This window comes from Corvus hawaiiensis, chromosome 6 (assembly GCF_020740725.1).
Source record: "Corvus hawaiiensis isolate bCorHaw1 chromosome 6, bCorHaw1.pri.cur, whole genome shotgun sequence".
Lineage (NCBI taxonomy): Eukaryota > Metazoa > Chordata > Aves > Passeriformes > Corvidae > Corvus > Corvus hawaiiensis.
In genome coordinates this window covers 37,769,846-37,785,457 of record NC_063218.1, presented here as the reverse complement: position 1 = coordinate 37,785,457, position 15,612 = coordinate 37,769,846, and the positions used below count along the sequence as shown (strand labels likewise).

Genomic DNA, 15,612 nt, shown 5'->3' with positions numbered 1-15,612 from the left:
ACTCTGTCACCTCTGCTATTAAATGCTTTGAGCAGTTCTTTATCGTGTGCTGTCTCTTCAACAATTCCTGGGCACAGTTCAGGAGATACATATACAAAATCTTCAGGCTGCTTCAAGCAGACAACTTTGGCTCCTTACCTTGACCTGGCTCTGGATTCTGAAGTAGAAGGTTTCGTTCCACACTGGATTGTCGGAGTTTCTCACAGTTTTAGTGCGTGACCTTTCACACGTCGCAGTTGGCAGCCACAAGGACACGTAGCAATCAGCCTGGCTTACTGGGGAGGGGGAGAGGCAAAACTATTGCTAATGTGGCAAAGGCAGCAGTGCTGCAGGACACTGGAAAGGTTACTGCAGCAACTGGTACCAACAATAAGCATAAGTTATTCAAAAATAGAAATGTCTGATGCAATGTAACTCTTCTCAAGATTCCCTTCTGAGAGAGGAAAAGCACAGATCACAAGATGGCCTAGAAGAGAAGGTCGTTTCTGTTCCTCCTTGCATGAGTTACAGACAACAGTGATATTGTGTATTAAAATAAAAGGGTGAGCATTTTTTCTTCTAGTCAGGCACTTCAGTTTCTCAGCCAACAAGCTTTCCTGTACTCATGTGTGCATGCACACACACATGCACACACACACTAACCCTGAGCTGCTGTCTGATTAGAGGGGCTGGGATCCTCCTCCACTTTTTGAGAACAACTGCAAAAGGTCTTCATCTCTGCCTTGCCCTCAGTGATTTTCTTTGTGAGGGTTTGTGAAAGGAGCTGCAGAACTACTCCTGCTGTATGAGATGGCAGAGGCTTCCTGCAGAAGGAGCTCATTGAGTTAGACATTGGAATTTAACCAATTGCCACCTCCAGGAAGAAAGGGACCATGTCTTTCTCCCAAAAGGCACCAGGAGAAAGTTAGTGAAGCATTTTACATCCCCTTTCTCAGAGGCACCTAAATTAGGTATGTCTCAAACAGCCACATACAAAAATGCCATTTACTGTGTTTCTTCTTGAAGATTATGCAAGGTACTTCAGCACCCTGAAAACCTTTCTTGACACAGTTCTCAGCAGTAAAAAGATCAGATACTATGTAATGCAAAAGGTAACTAGCTTTGAGAATGAATGTCCTGTGATGTGAGGCTTTTGAGAGAGACAAGTGATGGCAGCAGTGAATGAGGATGGTCCTTCAGCAGCAGATAAGGAGTCTGCAGGCAGAGAAGGGAACAAGAGCTTGTACATTGACCTGTGGGGAAAAGCAAAATCTTTCCTGTCTGCAACAAGGCCTTTTTCTCTTCTTTTCTTTCCTTCTCCACCAGGTTCGGCCCAGTGTCACCCTACAGCTACTCACTGTCTCAAAGTGGTTGGACGCTGCATTTTATGCTGTTGAAAGTGTTCAAGAAGCCTTGATGCTTTTCTGTCCAAGTGAGAGGGAAAAACAGAAATTCAGAACTGCTTGAAAAATGATATATGAATTATGATATAGGTCAATAGACACCTTAAATTATAGGTTTTCTACTTTTTAACATTATAATGTGGAAACAACAACAAAAAAGTTTAATTCTGTCAATTTTTTTTCTAAAAAAAGTTGTGGAGAAATCATCATATTCCTACTGATTTAAAAAATAATTCCTGTGATGGAAAAGTTTTTGTGGAAAATATTCAGTAGGCCCTAGCCTTCTTCATTTCCTACTCTATTTCACATTTCATATCTTAGTTTGGATTTAAAAATAAGGTTCTGACAGCAGTTTCACTGTTCTTCTGTAGAATATCATCAGCTTTAATTCTACCTTCCCACCACTCTTGTCTCTTAGCCTCCTTCTGAAAAATAGTGAAAAATGATTCCTTATTCACCTTCTTCGCCTCTTCCTTTTTATAGTGAGAGCTTCCATGTCCTCCTAAATAATTTCACTTCCACTCTTAAGGACTGTAGCCTATTCAGTCCCTCTGGATGTAAAAGTTGTTTCATTCACTATTCTGTTTCCTCAAATGTTTTTATTTATTTTTTCCAATCTGGGAAATTCCAGGCAGACAAGAATGCTTTGAAGAATTTTGAAACTGTAAAAATACGTATTTGAATATATTTGGAGAACCTAGAAGTAATGCTACTGATTTTAAAATGCATTAAAACTGATTTTGTTTAGCTACTATATGACTTTGGATTTATCATTGGAGATCAGTGACTGATGGCTGTTTGGCTGGCAAGTACTTTATTCTACTGATGTGATTCATCGTTCTTGTATCTTTAAGATACAAAGCATATCAAGCAATCCTTAATTATATGAATAGATGCAGCCAAACTAGTCAGCTGTGTATTTAATGCAAAATATTACCTCAGTTCTGCTTGCACAATCTCTTTCTACAGCCTCGTTATTTGCCTTGTTGCCTGACACACAGATGATCTGAGTCCCTGATGAGACCTTTCTGTGTTCTTGCATCATCACACATGTGCCACAGCCATGGACCAGAAGGGAGGTGCAGAGCATGCAGCCCAGTGATATGACCTCACTGAGAGCTGTGACACGGGGAAGTCCTCTGATACACCTTCCAGAAAAACATGTGACAACCATAGGGTAAGACGGGAATGGTACTGCGTGGTAATTCCAGATCTTTGTCTCTCAGAAAATCTTTCCTGACTCTTCCTGTGCAAGACATTATAGAGCCAATCACTGCTGCTTACAGAGAAATAGGAGAATCACGAGAATCATGAGAGTTACATAATTTCCCTTCCATGCTCACTCTCGAACTAGTTTCAGCATCCTTTCACAGGTAGTCACGTAGCTCTAGTTACTCAAACAAAACAAACTGTTAACTTGCCTATTTTGTGTGAAACACCTCTCCTCAGTGCACATGTGGATAGTCCATGTTCTTTTACAAAACTGTGGTGTTTTCCTTTCCCACTTACTCCCTTCCCACCACTTTCCTGCCACGTGACTCACACTCTTGCACAACTGCAAGTCTGCTGCAGGAGCATTAGAAAGGACCAAGCATCCAGCCCTCAGTTAGCATGGCTTTTTTACTGTTGTTTCAGGGTAATTAATGATGGCATTAGCCTGGTGGTAATGACTGTAAAAAGCTTTTTCCTTTTCAATTCGTCTTTGTCAGAACCAAGATTGAGGAGGTTGATAACGTTTGCTTCTCCCAGCCACATTTCCCAAGGTGCTACAGCCCACCAGCTGAATTACCCTTTGTTTTTGAAAATACAGAATGCAGTCTTTCTTAATCTACCTATGTCAGAAACTCTCCTTTCTTTGAGAGAAAGTACTTATTTTCAGAAATACATTCAAGTCTTGAAACCAGTCAGAAAGCACAGGGAGAACAATGAAACAGCAGCAAGCAGCAAGGACTGACCTGGTTTATAACAAGTAATTTACATAAACACTGGGTTATTTCAGAAACACTAAGAAAAGGTTGTTATAAAATTATAAAAGATATGATTTTTCTGTTCTCTGAGTTACCACTAAGACTGGCAATACTTACAGGCATCTACTCGCTGGAGATTTCTCATCCGGATGATCCTTACGGTCAACAGGAAGCAAGGAGAGGATTCTATCTGGAGAAGAACAGTGACAAGAGGGTCTGAATAAGCCTTCGGTGGGAAAAAAATTCAAATGTGCAAACTAACCAGGTGCCACAAAACACAAATACAGTTGGTAAAATTTGGTCAGCTATCTCACTATTCTGCAGATGAAGCTTCTGCTGTTAAAAATGTCTTAACATTTTATATATTTCACTGTCTTTTTGCTTTGTTACTCTGAGACTCCAGATTGCTCATCAGAGCAGAAAAAACAGGGATAAATCCCTGACAAGTTACACAGCCTGTGAGATGCTTGCAAAACCTCTTGCTCTGAAACTGCTGAGTCTAGTCTAAAACATAACTACAATAAGTCTCTTGAACAGAGTAAATGCACTGGTGAGCACCATGATGAAGTTGTCAAAATGCCATCAGTCTTAGTCAAAGTTACAGTCAATCTTCTTAGTAACCACCCATGAGGTCCCATAGCATTGAAAAAAGTACTGTGGAGAGTATCAGTTGTTGTGGACCCCCATGGGATAAACCTGAAGTACCACTTTAAGAGGTGCTTTTCCCTTCTGCTTTAAAAATATAGATTTCCTTCACTTACAACTGTACGGGGAAAAGAGTAACAGTAATATGAGCTTTTGTAAATCACAACTATGAGATAAGCCAATGGCTGAAAATTGTTTCCAGAGGATTTAGGATCTAAAGAGTTAGGTATGGGTTGGAGAAAAATAAAGCATACTACCTTCCTCCAAAAAAACCCTGAAGATTGAAAGTGCGTAACTTCCTATTTGCCCTTTGAATATCTCAGCCTTAGTCTTCTATAAAACAAGTCTCTCCAGGTTTTGTGGCTGCAGGGACCTCTTCCTATTTATTATTAGAAGATAAATGTAAGTTCCTTCATCTAAGGAAGATGATTTCCTGCTGGCTCATTGCATAAACCTGTCTCTGGCTCAGAGCTATCTGCAAAAGACTATTTTGACCAAGCCAATAAATAAATCAGCATTTCCTGTGGCTGTGACACATGGTTATTTCCTCACACTCCTAGAAACATTTCCACCTGCATAAGTGGTTACTGCAGAGCCCCACAAATCATTCTTTTTGATAACTATTTTTATCAACAGGTTTCCTCTCATTTAGGAGCATCCTTCTATTTCTATAGCACTTCAGAGACTTCCTATAACAATTATAAACAAGTAGATGAAATAGATGTTAAGACAGTAGAGAAGCTGGAAGAACTTAAACCAATTTTTTTTTTCAAGAGAACAGAGGAAAAGGGCCTTGTTTACAGATGGAATGATAATTATGCCTCTTTCATCACAACAAATTACTTTTCCAACATGTGATTAGAATACTCTATTCTCTCCTCTAACATATCATGTTATGTTAAAATCTTTTTACAGAGTTCTTAAAAACCAGTGCTGTTTCCACCACTCTTACATGTATCTCGAGAATTCTATGGCTTTTTTCTTTTTTTAGTGCTTCTTCATGAAATTCAACCAATGAAATCTATTTACCTTCTATTTCAATTGTTCTCAAAATAGAAAAAACCTTACAGAAGCCACAAAAATTGCAAACAATTGATGGAAGGATATGTCCTCAGAGCTACCCTGTGCAAAGACAGCGGTTCAGAGTTTAGAAACAGTATAACCATGTTAATACAGTTCTACACCCTGTTAATTTACCCTTCTTCTCAGCTGGGTAATTAGCAAAGGTGGATCACCACACTCACATGTTAGGAATGAGCTTAGGCACCTCAGCATATGCCCTAGAAGGCAGAAACTCATTGCTCCTTAGGATCTGCATAAGCATGGGGGAAATTCTCGAACACATTTGTTTCCAGAGACTGCACAAGGTGCTGCCAGCTCCTGGATCATCGCCAGCAACACTTCCTCTGAAAAGTGGCATTGCTTGAGTGAGAACCAATGAATACATTATTTGCAAAGCAATTTGAGATTCTTAGATAGGAGAAAAGGTGGGTTGGGATTTTTTAAGGAGTATTAGATGGTTTCTGCCATCTGATCACCTCCTTCTTGGTTCCCATGCAATGACTTTCTAACATGTTAGCCAGATTTTCCCTGTCTGGCATGGGGAAATCAATTCTCAGAGATGCAGCATTCACAAAAGGATTTACTGAAATTTCACAAAAAAAAAAAACCCAACTCCCCAAAAGATAACCCCAAAAAACCCCCCAAAAATCAGTGGCTTAACAGAAGCTACAGAAATCAGGACCTGTGCTTGCACTAGGGATGCAGATGCCACCAGCCAGTTACCCAAGGAAAAGGCAGGAGCCAGGCATCAGTTGTCCTGGCAGCCCTGGTACCTGCCAGTGGCGGTAGCAAAGACAATAGGGAGAGTAGAATTCACCTGGTGATCAGGCCTTGCTAGTTCTTCTGCTCCCAGGAGGATATGCTATTTTAATTAATTCCAGCAACATCTTAAACAAAAGAAATGTATTTAAATAGCAACTGTGACAACTGTAACATGAGGTACTAGGGTCTAGTTATAGAGACAAAGAAAATAGCAGTCATGCATGTATAAAACAAAAGACAGAGGTTCTGCTATTCTGTTTACTTAACACCTGAGATCTTTAACAAAAAAAAAAGGCTGCTGCTATGTATGATGTTCCATATATGCAGAGGTTTCTGCCACAGCAAATTGTCAATTTCTCAGCTTGTCCTCAGTTTGGTGCTTCCTAACTTGTGCTCCTGTGTGTGTAACACAGCTGCATGTGGTACAGCACTCTGAGATGCCAGTGCATGAGCAGGGTGTACAATGCCAGTTTCTCTGAAGTCTCAGGGAAATGAAGTTTTACTGGGATTTTCCAAACAGCAGCTCCATCTAATGTAGAACAGACCTCATAGTCTCTTCTTCTGATTTTATTGTGCTTCCCATAAAAAAGAACAACATGATATGATACTTGGCAGTAAGTTACAATGTTGGTGTAAGTAAGGGATTCCTCTGTCATCTGAATGATCCCCACTTTCTCCCAGCTGAGGAGTAAGAATTGGGAAACAGAAATTTCTCCATCATGAATACTCTGGTGATGCAGGCTGTCTGCATTCCTGGAACATTTGTGCCTTTGCAGGTCTATCCCAGCCCTCTTTAAAGTCATGCTCATATTCAGATGTAGGTATGTGCGGCATGCATCCACTTCAAGAAGCACTGCTGTAAATTACTCCACTAGTTTAGCTGTATAATACATCCTGTCACATCACAAGCGGCTCTAAAATGGCAGGACTGCTTAATGAGGCAAGAGTCCATGAAACCAGAGGGTGACTCTCGTGGAAGGTATCTTTTCAGCTTTATACCGGCTAGGCTAGTACTTTAATGCCTTAGAAAGCCTCAAGCAGCCTAGAGAGGTAGCAAGGGCGATCTAGCACTTTAGTAGCTCTAAAATCGGTACCTGTATCAGCTGCAAAGCAAATACCATCAGCAGAAGCAAAGAGGGAGAAATACAGCTCCCTGCTCGCTCAATTCCCTGCAGTTAGAAGCTTTCAAATGAGACAACCAGAGATGTTCACAGAAAGACAGCTGAGCCAAGGGAGGGCGGGGTCTCCCTCCACGATCTCTTTTATTCGGAGAAGGGGAAAGGGGCGGACTGGGGGCGGACCCGGGGTGAGCGGCCAATCAGACACTGCTAAAGAGTCTGAGTTACATTTGGTTTTGCCCGCGCTTAGAACAAAGGAGCTCGGAGCACATGGGCAGGAGCAAGTGTCTTCGGGAGGGGGAGGGGAAGCTCAGAACAGGCAGCAACAGACTCTACTTCTTTACCTTTTTTTTTTTACTTGCTTTTCTCTCACTAGCTTTCTTTCTTTCTTCAGCCTTCAGGCTTCTTCATCTAACAGACTCTTCCAGCATGGACAATTGCTAGCTACATCTTTCCAGCTTATGATATCAATAGTATGAACATTCACCCCTTCACTTACTGTAGACTACCCCAGTCACACAATTCCACAGTGGTAGTCAAATGTGTGCTGGATGAATGCTTTTCTTTTTTTTTTTTTAGTGTTAGGTGCTTGGTTTAGCATAGATGCTCCATCAGATAGCAGAATATTGTAGCTGCCTTCCCAAAACAGAGACCAGTCATCCAACAACACTGATCCAGAGAGAATTTACTCTTAAACTTTCAGGATCAGTCAACACATTCTCAGACTTGACTGTTGCTCTTTTTGGATTGGTATTTATTCCAAAGCAGTTATAAACTAACAGAAGAATAATGCAGAGATCCTGAAAATCATATTCAGTTTGTGTGTGTGAAAACTGTATCATTATCAATAAGCAGCTGTCCTCCAACCAGATACTCAGCTGCTGCTTTTCTACATGAAATGCGGAATATCTTCCATCTGGTCTCATGAGTAGATGGTCTTTGTCATGCTGGGTGCAAAACTGATGAAGAAGCAAAGAAAACTATGTGCCACAGTCGCTGGTACCATTACCTATTTCAGTGCAACTGCACTGCATACTATTCCAGACACCATCCTGCGAAGATCAGACAAATTCAAAAATACCTTTAGGACAGTCAATTTATTTTTGCAGTGGCTGAAAAAGCCATTTCTACAGACCAACCTGAAAAAATGTATGTTATCTATGTGATTAAAAAAAAAAACTTCCTCTCTATCCCCACGTTTTTCCTGCAATCACGCAGTAATTCCTCTGTGTTTCTATGTCATCTACTAGCTCAGCAGCCTTTCCTGGCAAAGATAGCTTCCTTGCCTTGTCTGAGGTACTCCTGCATTCCTGGCCTGGAGAAGCATTCTGCTGAGATGAAATCACTCCCAGGATGTTGCAGGGCACTCCTTTCTTCATCTCCAGGTGCTAATTTAACTAGATGGTGGCCAGGGACCAAATCATTCCCTGCCGATGGTGCATCTAGAGCTGGTGGTGTGTGAAAGTCTAGCTGTCTGAGAGTCAGGTCTCCTTGAAGACTGTGTGTGAGTTTTTTACAGTTGCAGTCAGGATGCTTCAGGCTGTGAATATCACTCACCAATCCCTGCCACAGCCTGCTACAGCCGTGGGATGCTGTGGGATGTGCCGGGATCCCCCATGGCAGGCTGCCCAGACCTGCTGCTCTTGGCCACCTCTCTGAAGCTTCCTCATTCTTGACAAAATCAGGCTCCACGATGGAAAAGATGCTCTAATTGCTTCCTTCCTTCACCTCCTCCAGGCATTGGGGCTGGGCACCTCAACCAAGGGCTGTGGGGCTGTGCGTGGGCTGGGGATGCTGGTGACCACTGCTGCCACAGTGATGATTTTCACAGGCTGTGTGTTTCATGGGTTTTATTAGTAGCATATCTTCTTCTTCTAATCTGACCACCTTTTCACCAGGATTAGCAGAATTCTTGGTTGGATATCGATGAATTAAAAATGCCCACATCCAGATGGAAAAGCCCCTTTCAGGGATACAGCCACAGTAACCCTGGTTCCAGCAGGGGAAATTTTTCCGTGTCCACAGGAGCATGACAGGTATATGCAAGGTCACAAGAATTGTATCCTTCAGGTAATTGCTTCCTCATACATATATCCATCATGGGACTCATAAAACTTTTGAGAAATGAGACTATGCACATTATACTGTGCTTGATAGACATTTCCAAAAAGCAAAACTTCAAATTATGATCAACGCAACATGGATACTCTCACTGCACAGTGATCCCATAAATGCAGAGATGTATAATTATATTTAATAAATAAATACATGCATTATTTATTTATTATTTCTATTACTTATTATATAAATCTGCAGAGATGTTTTATTTGTTTGATAACTCAGGCTACGTGCATAGCCCTTCCAGTACTGTTTACATTACCTTCACCTTTTAGTGTTTGCAGATGTTTGACAACCAGACTTCTTCAGATTTTGAAAAATAGGTCTATTTGAAAACTTAAACTGTTCAACTGCATGTTCAAAATTATTTCCATATGCAAAACTATATCCAGAGCAATAGGATAGTCCATCTGTAAAAAAAACCCAGTGCCCTTTTGTAGTGCTTTGCCCTCTCCAAGCAGAACAAATATGACAGAAAGAACCACCTGAGCATGAACCACCTGAGGGCTGAGACTCTTTACACCTAATTCCAGATAGCTGTAAAATTAGTGTTTACATCTGACAGCTATTGAACATTTCTGGATTCTCATCCTAAGGTAGACATTACCACAGGACATGCATCACACTCTGAAAATCTGTTTCTGACTACTGATTCACAAGGGCACATATCTCTATCTCAGGTACAGATGTTTTGCATTTTTGATGTCAAATATGGATTAGACAAACCATATTTCAAAGTTTTGACCTGATGGGAAGTGGCCTCATTTGATTTTATGAGGTTCATTTTTGAAGTGGGAGGTGTGCTGGAACATGTAATTCCAGCAGTCTGTACTTTAGGCATCTCCATACCACCACTCGGGGTGGCAGAGGAGGTGCCTGGGCTCAGAACAGCTTCTGCAGGTGAGCAGAGCTGCTGCTGGAGCCATGCTGCTGCAAGCACCGTGGGGCTGGGGGTGGCTCAGGAACTGTTGACTCCTGCCTTTCCAGTTGCTGCTGAGCCTGGGGCTGGAGCTGTTCCTGACAGCAGGCTCTGGCCCTTTTGGCAGTCAAGGAGCCCATGCCAAAGAGCCTGGTGCCAGCGGGGACCCAGCCCTCCTGCCTGCCTCAGCTCCTGTTCACATTACTGAGCCCGACCTGCACCAGAAGCAGATGTTACAACTTGCTCCTAATCTTGCTCTACCGTGTGGCAGCTCCCCACTCTTTCCATGATCTCAAGAGCTGCTTCCAACTTCCAAAACCCAGCAGAAGCCAGAGCTCCCGCTTTACACAAGGGTGAGAGCTTAGCCTGCACCTCTTCCGTTAAAGGTCTGCAGCTCTCCCACCTGCACAAACCCTGAAAGAACAAGCCCATGTCTGGCAGGGAAATGAGGTATGACTTGACCTGATATGTGATACATCTTAGCCTTATTAAAACATGGGTCATGATGAATTTAGAACTATGCATCCAATTGTTCCCCTCCCCTTCCCTCACATGCATTATTATACGAGACCTGCTGCAATCCTCAAATATTTTGGTATAAACACTGATGTTTGAAACATCAGAGCTGGCTCTGCCTGTTGCTTTAGCATGGGGCTAAGCACCAGCCAAGGCCCAAATAACACAGATTTCTTAATGCAGATAAAAATCAGCATGTTGCTGTAAAGACATATGCAGTTGCTGGCAAATGCTGTCATAGTTTTCTCACAGACAATCCCTCTGAGCAGGCAGAGACCCCCCTATTTAAGCCTTCTGGTAGTTTTGGTGATGAAGAATTAATATTTGAGAAACATTTAGGAGGAGAGAAAAATGTATCTGCATCCTTCACATGAACATATGATTGTTGATGTAGTCAAGTAATGATCATGCAAGTGCCTAGGACAGTGTGTGGTATTCTGAACACAGACAAAAACAGTGCCTCTGTAACCACACGCAAGAACAACTCAGTCCATCACCAAGGCATTGTCATGAATTTTGGAATTTTAAAATGTAAAAAATAATCCTTCAGTGTGAGACAGGGGCAATACAGTGGTCTAGAAGAAGGTTGTGAATATATCAGATTATTCTTTTGGTCCACTACTGTCATGCCTGCCCCCTTGAAACTTCATGACCCTTACATGTCTTTCATCTAAGTCTATATCCTGAGCACACAAAGGAAAAACAAACACATCACTGTGTGTGATTAAGAAATGGAGACAAGAAATTACTTCTCATATGTATAATTATCATAAGTAATTATAACCCAGGAGCTTAAATCTTTTTTCTTTCTCTCATCATGCTTTTAAGTTCCTGACTCCTTGTAAGGAACAGATATTATACCAAAAAATGGATCAATAATTTTTTTCAGCCTGCTTTTACTACCTACAGAATTCTTCATCCTACCTACAGAATTCTTCATCCTAGACATGGTCCAGAATTTTAGTATCTCCCCAGGCTGTAGATACTAGACATTGTAACCTAAATATTTGCAAGATGAAATGCCACAAAGACCCTAGACTTATTATAGGATATATTCTGTGAAAATACAGTATAATCTTTTAAAACCACTAATTTTTTTAAAAATAATAATTATCCTAATGCTGGGAAAGGAAAACACAATAGCTAAACTTTGAAGAGTGCATGTGAAAAAACAAAAAGTATTGTGACTATGAATAAAAATTTGTTTAAATTTGTGAGCAGAACTACCTGGTAAGCAGCTTACTACAAAGCTCACCTGTCTGCCTGTTCCCAATATGACTTCAGCTTTCAGATAAAGCTCCTTTTCAGCTTCATTTTGCCTCAATAGAATTTGTCTGCATGGATTATAGCACGAATTTTCACAGAACTCTCTGCCTCAGAAGCAGGTACTTCATGGGACAAAATTTTTATATTAATCACTCTTAAACTTCTCTATTGACAGATAGGAAATAATGCCCAGACTCACTGCACAGTAGCAGAATGAGAACTCCCACCCAAACCAGTAATTTCTAACAAAAAAAAAATCTTTGACTGATGCTCATGCACAAGAAATAGCCCTAGCACATTCAAGTGATGCTTTTTCCTGGTCTTAAAATCAAGAATCAAAAACGGGTAGAAGGGGAAAAGGGGTTTTACCTCAGTATTTATTTTAAGGATCTTTAGGTGCACATGTCCAGGTCGAATGCACTGAAATGCACACTGCAATGCACACCCATGATAGATCGAGTATAACACTATAGGTGTTACTAATTAGCATATCTATCCAAAATTCCCCAATGAGAGGCTTGAATGAGCCCCCCTCCCCAAGGAACCTTCCCCTGGACGGCTCTATCTTAGTTTACAGAATGTGTTCTGGAGAGGACCTTTGGGTCTGGGGCTTTCTGATCCCTAACTATGAAGCTTCTAAAATGTTTAGTCTCCTAGCTTGACAAACAAGTCCAAGAATGTAGGCAAAAAAATCCACTAAGAATACAGAAGTTATAAAAAGGTAAAAAAGGAGTATAAAAGAAAAGGCAAAAAAATCATCATGGCGTCATAAGCATCACTCCTTTTACCGAATCCCACTACAGTTTCTCTCCTGATGGAGCACAGAATTGGTGAAGGATCAGGGTTCAATAATGCAGGACTTCCTCATAAATTGCGAGGATGGAGATCACGCTACTGAAGCCATTGCAGCAGGGCATGCCTCACTGTCACTTTTGGCCATTTCAGTTACAAAAAGTATTGTGGAACAGAAAGTTCACCAGTGGATTTCTTTTACAAGTAAGTGAGAGATTAAAATACTAGATATTCAGCCTGCTCCAAATAAAATGCAACAGAGAAATAAAACAAGCAATTAGGGAAACTGAGCCACCTGGTCTACTTGAAGGTGTCCCTGCTCATTGCAGGAATTTGGAACAAGATGACCCTTTAAAGGTGCCTTCCAACCCAAACCATTCTATGATTCTATGAAAATCATAAACGTTAAGAGGAATAAAATGATTCAAACAATAGGCTTAGGGGCATTTCCCTCGCAACACTCAAGCTGCTGCCATCATTCTTTATCTACATGAGCCTTCTCCCCTTTTGAGAGAAACAAAACCCTTAGCACTCTTTGGTTCTAAATTCTCCTGTTCTTAATACCTTGAAATCACCTTGGTCTGGCACAGTACTGTCATCTCTCCTTTTTTGCTGTTCACCATCTCCCAAGGGATCGAAGCCTGAGTTTTCATCCTGAAGAAAGAAAGAAAGAAACAATAATTGGTAACATTAAAACAACAGCAGCAGCATTATCACAATAGATAATTAATTTCTACTTGCAACAATTTCTGATGAAACCTCGATTAGAAGGGCTGTTGGTTACACCCAGCTGTGTTATCGCGCTCAGATTAATGAACAAACCACCACATGTGCACACTGGCACAAAATCCATGTGTACCCAAGGGGTACCCTTTCAGTAAGTCAGTGAAGAAAAACCATCACAGCTGTAAAATACCCAGAAGGTGTCTCTGCATTTATTCTGTGAAAAAGGTTTGCTTTTTGTTTTGAATGTGCTCTTTTGGCAATCTGCTTCTGCTCTTAGCAATATTAAACCTTGGTTTAAAATACCCCAGAGTATCTTCTGTGAGTTTGAACACAGAATGTGAAACATTGCAGTTGCAAAATTTTAGATCTAATGTTTTAATCTTTTTCAGGAAAGAGAAGTTCCAAAATACTTCTACAATTTAGGGTGCCCCCTTTTGAAGCACTTTGTAGAGCACCATTAAAGAACAGTTTCTCCAAGAAAATGTTGAAAATATTCTGTTTCTGTTTCCAAAGCACTTCCTGAAGTGGTGCACCTTCATCCAGTCAGGGAGCACACAGAACAATGCATAATGTACAACAGTTAAAACTAAATGCAAATCTTGAAACAATACAGAGAATGCAAAGCAAAATGAAAAAATTCAGAACCCAAAAGGGAATGTGTAGGTGAAATTCAATTCTCCATTCCTGGTCTCTATCCTGTCCTTATCCCATTTTCTATAACAAAAAAAAATGGGTTTGACACATTATTATACATGTCAAAATCTTGCTATTTATACAGAAATACAAAGTTTTTAATAAAAGTAATATTTAACTGCAGAAGAAAAAAGGCTGATAATTCAGTCCCCCAGAGCAAGTTTCCCTCCCTGTTCATTTTTTCCCCTTTCTTATCTTTTTCTGTCCCCATACTACTCTGACTTCTCTCATTTTGTCTATGAAGATGAGATCTTTGGCTCCAGTGGATTCAGGAGGACTTTTGCCACTGACAGCCTTGTAGTGAAAATTTCACCTTAAACTCCTTCAGGCAGAGGAACTGCTGTATAGTTCCATCAGACAGCAAATTTGTACACTAGCTTGAATACAAACACACCCACAAAGCAGGATTTTGTTTTCTGTCAAATGCAGAGGACCTTAAGCGAAACTTTAAAGCTGTTTTCTTACCTCTAGTGCATCTGATGGCATCATGGTCTTCCCTGATTTCGTGTAATAGAGTGTTTCTGGCACCTCCATGGGCAGGAATCCTTTAGACATGTTTTCAGGATATACTCCTGGCTCCTCCATGGGCAGGAATCCTTTAGACATGTTTTCAGGATATACTCCTGGCTCCTCCATGGGCAGGAATCCTTTAGACATGCTTTCAGGATATACTCTTGGCACCTCCATGGGCAGGAATCCTTTAGACATGCTTTCAGGATCTACTCTTGGCACCTCCATGGGCAGGAATCCTTTAGACATGCTTTCAGGATATACTCTTGGCACCTCCATGGGCAGGAATCCTTTAGACATGCTTTCAGGATCTACTCTTGGCACCTCCATGGGCAGGAATCCTTTAGACATGTTTTCAGGATATACTCCTGGCTCCTCCATGGGCAGGAATCCTTTAGACATGCTTTCAGGATCTACTCTTGGCACCTCCATGGGCAGGAATCCTTTAGACATGTTTTCAGGATCTACTCCTGGCATCTCCACGGGCAGCAATTCGAGAGATATATTTTCAGGATCTACTCGTGGCACCTCTGTAGGCAGCGGTTCTAGAGACACATTTTCAGTATCTGCTCCTGGTACCTCCACTGGCAGCACTTCCCAAGACATGTTTGCAGGATGTATTCCTGTGGGAGTCAATGACTTGTTATTTTATAGAATGACTTGAGGCCCCACCCATCTCATCTCTCTAAGTGAAGGACTCCCCTCCCACTGCCAAAGACAGTGGAGCACCAAGGATAGACTGCTCCAGGGAAGACCTTACAGCGCAAGCACAACAGCCAAAAGGAATGTGGTGCCTTCCTCTGGCTGGGAACCTCTCCCAGCCTGCACCTGCCCCACAGGTCCTGCACTGATGCCACCTTTTTCTGTGTGTGCAGAGTCCTAGCATGGAGGGCGCTGCCACTGAGGCCTGCTCCTTCAAACCCACTTCTTCCCTGCCCTGAGCAGGGACATCTCCTGTGTGGGAAACTGGACCCTGAAAAAGGCCTGTGCATGTAAATAACTGGCAGTGACTTTCCTGTGTGCTGGCACAGCCCTGTGCACTTTGGTGAAAGCCTCCTCACAGGTGGGGCAACCTGAGCTCAGTGCCTGCAAAGGGGCAATGCCCTGTGCCACGGAGTAACCCCTGGAGAGGGCCA

The 15,612-nt window shown here is 41.6% G+C and overlaps 1 protein-coding gene across 1 annotated transcript in view; it reads right to left on the bottom strand.

Annotated features, from left to right (window-relative positions):
- LOC125327678 overlaps positions 1-15,096 on the bottom strand; it is a 55,264-nt gene extending 40,168 nt beyond the window's left edge. The window contains exons 1-4 of the mRNA XM_048307465.1: positions 14,432-15,096; positions 13,112-13,201; positions 3,467-3,539; positions 139-275 (exon numbers count right to left, since the gene is read on the bottom strand). Of these exons, the coding sequence (XP_048163422.1) occupies positions 139-275; positions 3,467-3,539; positions 13,112-13,201; positions 14,432-15,082 (951 nt within the window). The 5' untranslated portion in view covers positions 15,083-15,096. The remainder of the gene's footprint in view (positions 1-138; positions 276-3,466; positions 3,540-13,111; positions 13,202-14,431) is intronic.
- Positions 15,097-15,612: the final 516 nt, after the last annotated feature.